At 35.1% G+C, this 7,737-nt stretch overlaps 1 protein-coding gene across 2 annotated transcripts in view; it reads right to left on the bottom strand.

The window, feature by feature from the left end:
• Positions 1–571: 571 nt before the first annotated feature.
• The window catches only part of EIF2A (eukaryotic translation initiation factor 2A), a 30,619-nt gene continuing 23,453 nt past the window's right edge, over positions 572–7,737 (bottom strand). Inside the window, exons 11-14 of one of the 2 annotated variants that reach the window (XM_030330578.1) lie at positions 4,056–4,169; positions 2,667–2,795; positions 1,572–1,637; positions 572–970 (exon numbers count right to left, since the gene is read on the bottom strand). In XM_030330578.1, coding sequence (XP_030186438.1) covers positions 905–970; positions 1,572–1,637; positions 2,667–2,795; positions 4,056–4,169 — 375 coding nt within the window. In that variant the 3' untranslated portion in view covers positions 572–904. The remainder of the gene's footprint in view (positions 971–1,571; positions 1,638–2,666; positions 2,796–4,055; positions 4,170–7,737) is intronic. The other variant, XM_030330579.1, reaches the window with a different exon arrangement.

Raw genomic sequence — 7,737 nt, 5'->3', positions numbered from 1 at the left:
GTTGTGAATGCCAGCCCTATGTTGGGTGTAGAGATTACTTAAAGTAATCAAGCTTAAAAAAAAGAAAAGTAATTTCAAATGTAAACCTGATTAAAAAAATTAATTGCAATAGACTCTGAAACCAAATCTAAATTAGTTTTGATACATGAGAGTCTGGCATTATCATTACATCTTTTTTTTTCATCATATAAATAAACAATCAAAATAATCAAGACTCGACTACAACAAAATAATCATAGTTCATGTTTGGAAAATATTTACCTCATCCTTAAATCACTAGATTTATTATTTGAAATACCAAAATAAAATGTTTTACTATTTTCCATTTTTAAAGTCTGTATTTAGAACTAACCAGAAAAACTATTCCAAATACTACAAATAATATAATCAATTTAATATATTTAGTAAAATCTGATATTTAAGGCGTTTCTTTCAAGTTTGGACAGTATAAGAATGCTTTAGGATAAGAAAAAAGCCATATTACATCTTCAAAGGAAAAATTTCCCAAACTTGTCTTGTAAATTAATAAAGGATCTGTTAACTTAGCAACTTATAACAAAGCCAACAATGATCAAATTTAAATTGTTTTTATTCACATATATGGTAAATACTATCCTCTACTAAAAAAAGCAATGACATCATCTTTCAATCTGTCAGGCTTACTAAAGAAATTCATGTATTTCTTTTCTACATCATGTGTTGACATGGCATAGGATGCAGGATGTAAAAATCAATTTAATAGACATTATTAAATAATTTTATACATATGCAGAATCTTGGATAAATGGTTAAAATTATAGATGAACATTAAATGTGGGTACATGGGTATTTCATGTACACCAATGGGTTTATCAGAAAATGTGTTTGCACTGATTTCTGGTAACAATTGGCTTTCTGTGAATGTTTAAATACCCAATTCCAAATCTTCCAGCTCCTGGAGAAGGGCTTTCTCTTTCTGAATCTTCTCCAACTAGAAAAGTTTCAAACAACAAAGTTATTAAATAGGAAATGAAATAAAGTAATTATTGGATCTTTACCCAAAACAACAAAGCAGAAAAAATTTGTAAAAGGTGTATTTCTGACATTTTAACAGATCCACTAGTAAATACAGATTTAAAAATACAGAGTAACAAGCTTTAATTTGTTGCGTGGTATAAATCAAGGGGGCAAAGCACAAATGCCGCCTTACTGCAACTCTGAGGGTCCAATAAATTTTCATTCTATACTTCGGCATCCCTCAGAAGGCGAGAAAGGAATAAAAACAGGGCAGTGCAACCTGAGATATAGGAAGGAAGAGAATCTTGTGTTTACCTACTATAATACATCGCCTTTATCTTCAGCAGCAATGGCCTTACTATGCCTCTTAGAAATCACGATTCTCTCATTTACCATGGTCTACATCCGGTCTTCCCCTGTGCTTCTCCGTTTAAGTATAAAAGGGTTTTACAAAATATATGGTTTTCAAAAGAAATTTTTAAACTCATGTGCTCTTACTTGATTAAATGATTGTGTATAATAAAAAGGGAAGAGTGGTAGTGACTACACGTGCGAATGAAACACGTAAAAATGACCTGATTTTTTTCTAGCTGTTTTCCAGCTGCGGCTTGTTCTTTCAGTTGTTCGATTGCTTTCAGTTTCTGCAAACATCAAATATATTATGAGTCAAGAGGAAGGAAGAATAAGTGATTTCAGAATGCAAATTTTTTTTAGTATCAACTCAATCACATAAATGGGAAAACTGAGTAAGGAGAATCAATTATCTCACCTTTGGATCAAGGATAGTCTGGTAAAATGCTAAGGTAAACTCGTCTTTTAAACTTAGATGTAAAACTAAACATGTTAAGAACACGGGATTTGGCAAATTTTCAAATTTTCAAGTAACGGTATTATATATGTACATGTATGTATACACATACATGTATTCGTAGGTAAATATATCACTAACTTCACTATTTTCTCTAGCACTCCACTGTACCTAGACAATGTCTGTGGCTTTAAGAGACCCTTCATAATGCAGCCTGGGGAGGCTCCAGAAACCCGATTTTAAATTTTTTTTTTTTTTCAACGTTTATTTATTTTTGGGACAGAGAGAGACAGAGCATGAACGGGGGAGGGGCAGAGAGAGAGGGAGACACAGAATCGGAAACAGGCTCCAGGCTCTGAGCCATCAGCCCAGAGCCTGACGCGGGGCTCGAACTCACGGACCGCGAGATCGTGACCTGGCTGAAGTCGGACGCTTAACCGACTGCGCCACCCAGGCACCCCCAGAAACCCGATTTTATACCAGGGCCATCACCACAAACTGGCTGCAATTTGGCAAATTAATAAACTTCTTTTTGTTTCCGTTTCTTCACCTTTAAAACTGGGATAAATAGCTGTTCCCACTGATCTCGTAAATGTCTAATGAAATACTGAGTATAAAACAGTTCAGCATATTTCTGTACAAATGGACCTTTTTTACTGCTCCAAAAATCAATAATAAAAAGACTTACACCCTTTAGACATTTATGAATAGAACTAAAACCAGTGCCATTCCTAAATTATAGTATTTCATAATGAGAAAGCAATAATCAGAGCTGCTTCTAACTTCTTAGATGCCTATCTTTATATATTTCTCATGTATGTCTTTTAATAAACATATCTGCTTTTTTACTTAAGTCTCTTACTTTCTTTAGGTTCTTGATTTTTTTGTCTACTTCAGGGTCTCCAGATGTTGACTGCGAGATAGTATTTCGTGGTGTGCTCTGTGGGGCAGGAGTAGGTGCCAAATCAGGACTCTTTTCATTCCTTGCTTCCTGCAGGAAATATTTTCAAAAAATCAATTTTTTAAAATCAAAACATTAAAGTACGCCAACCAACAGAGCCTTGATATATAAAATGCTAAAGCTAAAATGTGATTTTATCTTTTATACTACATTTTGTCATTGATCTGAATTGAAGATCTCATGAAATATGCCACATTGTCCCATAACAGAAAGATACAATGCAGCTTAAAAAAAAAAAATCACAGTATAAGGAAGACACCCAGAAGGTTTTTACTATGTAATTGTCATAGAGACTACTTTGCTAGATCTAAAATTTAAAGTAGCATAATAATTTGAGACCCATGTTGAGCACTGTTAGTGCAGAGCCTAACTCTGCACTATGGAATTCTCTCCCTCTTTCTTTGCTCCTCCCGCCCCCCTGCCCCGCTCCTATGCTCATGAGCATGCACACTCGGTCCCTCTTTCTCTCTCTCTCAAAATAAATACACTTAAATAAAAAGTTATATTTAAAAAAAAAGATATTTCTGGAGATGAAATATATTAACTACAGAAGAGCACACTGATTTTTTTGAAGCTCAGATTTTAGCAGACTATGGCTGCATAATGCAATTCTATACCTTAAAATAGTAATTGCCTGTCAAAACATGTAAGCAACCTAGAGCTGTCAAAATTCAAGCATTGCCAGCAAGACCGCATTGTCTGAATCTCAAAACTATGATCGCCATGACTTCACGAACAGATACTCCTAGCTTAGCTGATCTCACCATCACTATAAGACACACACAATCATAATCTGTCAATTATTACACTGCTGTGTTTTTTCAACTATAAAATCATATAACAATCCACCGTTTTGGGTACTTCTGGTGTTGAGATTCCCAGCTGAATAATTTCCTATAGTAATGTAATACTGAGAAACAAAGTGGCTTTAGTATCGTGTCATTTCTGATCTCTCTTAACAAACATATGCTTTCAGGGAGCAAACTGCACCACTTCACACAGGCTCCACCAAAAGGGTCTACGACAAGTAACGTTACTACACAATCTTATCAGGGTTTCAGGTTTTAAGATCAGGTCGTTTCCTCGCTTCCTCATTTTATTTTATGGAACTATTCAGAAAATCACAGGCAAACACAAAAAGAAAGACATTCTGGCTATTTATATCTAACTCCAACTACATTTTATAATGGAATAGTCAAGTCTTTAGGACTAGAATCTTTAAACTTGAGGCTTAAACTAAGCTAATTTAACTGGTTTTGTTTGTTTTGAAAAGATTAGTGCCCCAAATACCTGTTTTGCAGCTTTCTTAGCCTCATGCTTCCTTTGATTTTTCAGGGCTGTTTTTGATAATGGCTTATCATTTCCTGCTTGTGGTTTCATATTCTGAGGTGGTTCCTCCTCATGCTGTGGAAAATGTAAAATAAATGAGTGTGAAATGCAGTCCATGTTTTTAAAAACAGGCATCACAAATCATATAATTTTGCTAGTGTGGAATAAACTTATTAAATTTGTTTTACAATCACTGGCAAAGAATATTTCAAAATTCTTATTAGTAACAGGCACACTCCAACTGTCAGGATGGATTTAATAAGGATCTTCCTATTAACTGATATATGGTGTCTTTCATTTATACAAGATCTGGCAAAATTCACTTCAGTTTTGCTTCAACAATGGAACTTTTCTTAGTACCACTATGACACATGATTCTTCTGAAAGTAGATACTAACGGTAGCTCCTTCCAGAGTCTTTTTGGATCGGACTACTGCCAACAGAAACCTAGTTGCCTCATTTGTTTTCTCTGCACAAAGAATTACTTGCTAGATCTTTATATGCAAAATCAGAGATTAGAAGATTAAAAATAAAAGCAAATTGAAAAACGAAAACAGACTAGAAGAAAACAAAACAAGAGGGGTGACTAACCGCATACTTATAAATCCAGTATTAACATAATGAAGAGGCATACAAAAAACTCAATGACCTGTCAGACTATACAATAAAAACACATCATCATTTCCATCATGACATATTTATATAGCCATCCATCAACTATATTCTACAACAGAAAGAGGGTGAATTAAGGAGTGGATCAAGGAGGTTCTAATATAAAACACAGTGACTATGGTTGATAATTGAAATTTGTGGAAACTCAAATGTTCTCACCACACACACACACACCCCACAGTGAGGTGAGAGATTCATTAATTAACTAGATGGGAGGAATCCTCTCACAATGAATACATCTAACAAATCACCATGACAGACACTTTAAATATCTTACAATTTCACATGTCAGTTAATTTCAATAAAAGAATATACACATACAGGTTTACGTTATCTCCGGAGCTGCTTCAGGCAACATACAGGATACATGACAGTACTACAACTTCTTATCAGGTTCATCTACTCAGTGATTTCCCTCTAAACTGCCGTTATCTTAGTGGTAACTGTCTCTTGGACTCTTATCATTCTCAGCACATCAAAAGAACCAGATCTCCATGAAGGTTCTTAAGGACTAGCTCTCAGATCCATGTTGTACTTAAAAGTGCTATAAGGAAATGGGCAGGGTCAAACATTTAAGATGACGGAGGAATAAATAAGAAATCATACCGTGACTTCATCTTAGCTGCATGAACCATAACAGGTCATCAAAGTTGTGTGTGCATACATGTTCTACCTGAAGCAACTGAATATATGAGAACCCACAATTGTATAACAGATTTGATGGCATGTCTCTTTCACTTTCTTATCTACACAGCATACAATGTTAGTTGAGACATGGCTTTATTTGCCGAACATTTGTTTTACACATCAAAATTCTCTCAATAGTGGGCTCTCCTATAGTACTTTGCTTTGGATAAAAAAGTTTCTATTCATGAGAACTCCAGGGAAATGACAAAGCAATTACAAATGATATAAGAAAGGATAAGTTACAAGGCTATTCCACAAGGCTCTTATCCACAAAGGATAAGTTACAAGGCTCTTCTACGTTATGAACATAACGTAGCCATCGGCAGGCTTTCGTTTTAGACAAAAAGAAAAAAATATCCACACAGCTACTACGGATCATGAGCTTTTCTGGCTTTAGTACTGTGCCTATCGCATACAATTTCATCCATATTAATATATTTTTTTCATCTATGTCAATTATAATGGGACTGTTTTAATGAACACATTACAACACTGAAGGGTGATTTTGGAAGCCAAGAAATACTTAAGTATAATTTATAGGTGAGTTTTTATTTATAAAAAAAGTTTTTTCTTCAGAGAGAGAATCTCATCATTTTTTTCCCCTTGTGATACATAACCATCCTCCTTTGTGAAGTTATTTACTAGAATGTCTTTGTTTCTACTAATTTCTTAGCAGTATTTTTTTTTTTTTTGCCATTTAGCTCATTTTTAGAATTTGATACAAGCAAAAAATTCTCATTAGCCTGTGGTTCCTCCATTTAAAATCATTTGATAAAATCACATAATCGTCATGTTACGTACAAAAGCAAAAATTTAGTGGAAATCTTAAATGGTAAAACAATTTTGGTTTTAAATATTCTTACTAAGTTTTATCACTATTTTCAAAGTATATCTTTCTCTTCCTCCCCCTATCAAAACAAATGAGTTTTATGGATCAGAGAATAAAAATATACAGTGATTCGGAATTTAGTCCTCTTGTGCTTACAGATATTTAGAAAGCCAGGTATGTTGAGGTCACTTCTGTTTTTATCTTAGGTAAGGAAAATTTCAATATAGAGGGAAGACAATCCAAAGTCTACTATATCCTTTCTGGTTTTTTTTTTTTTTTTTTCAACATTTATTTATTTTTGGGACAGAGAGAGACAGAGCATGAACGGGGGAGGGGCAGAGAGAGAGGGAGACACAGAATCGGAAACAGGCTCCAGGCTCTGAGCCATCAGCCCAGAGCCCGACGCGGGGCTCGAACTCACGGACCGCGAGATCGTGACCTGGCTGAAGTCGGACGCTTAACCGACTGCGCCACCCAGGCGCCCCTATCCTTTCTGTTTTAATCTACATACAAATATCATAAATGGGCTTAATTTGTTCATAAGTTTTTATGTTTTTAGTAAATGATACAAGAGAAATGTTTAAACAAAACATTTCAATGAAGTCATTACAGACCACTGCTAGATTTTGTGGAGGAGGAAGGGTTCCTCTGTTTTTGTTTTTGAGAGGGTTAGGAGTGGTACAAGGGAGGCATAGGAATATTTATCCTTTGAACAAGTGTTGACTTCCCTGAGTGGCTAATAATTAAGTGACTGAATATCCTCATTTACTTGAACCAGTTTACACCTACTGTATGGCCACCTTTATAACACCAATAATATTGTTGTTCATTCTTATAGAACAACTTTATTTCTTAACATCATCACAGAGACTCAGATCACTAATAAATGTTTCCCCTGAGCTCTGAAATGCTCACATTTTAAAGATCAGAATGTGACCAATGCTCTAGTCATAACTTTACAATACAGATGGGAAATGACAGCCTAAGGAAAATAAACATGTTTTGTTTGACCAACAGTGTTTTAAAAATCGAGCAATTTTACATAAGCATCCAGACTGGTTTTGTCTTGAAAAATCATTTTGGCAAACTGGGCCTAAATCTCCTATGGAAACAATCAGCTACTGCTGTGCGGTTGCTATGGCCTTTAAAGAGGGCATGATCTCTTCCTTCCCCCATTCTCTCCCAGTCACCAAAGCCTTACATTACCAGCCTAGCCTGACAGGCATGTGAATTCGAGCCCATGATGTCTACAAAGGCAGCATGTCATACTCCATTATCTTTCTCACAAATGTAAAATGTGAACTGTTTTAAATGGACTACTCTGTTAACAATGTCAGCTGTTCCCCATCTTCAGTGGTAGGTCCTCCATGATTTCTAGAATTTATATTCTAATCAGGTGCTAAGTAACACAAGAACATACATGAGAAAAAGGTCTCGAGAATTCCACGCACTAAA

This window comes from Lynx canadensis, chromosome C2 (genome assembly GCF_007474595.2).
Source record: "Lynx canadensis isolate LIC74 chromosome C2, mLynCan4.pri.v2, whole genome shotgun sequence".
Classification (NCBI taxonomy): domain Eukaryota; kingdom Metazoa; phylum Chordata; class Mammalia; order Carnivora; family Felidae; genus Lynx; species Lynx canadensis.
This window is presented reverse-complemented; position numbering and strand designations above follow the sequence as displayed.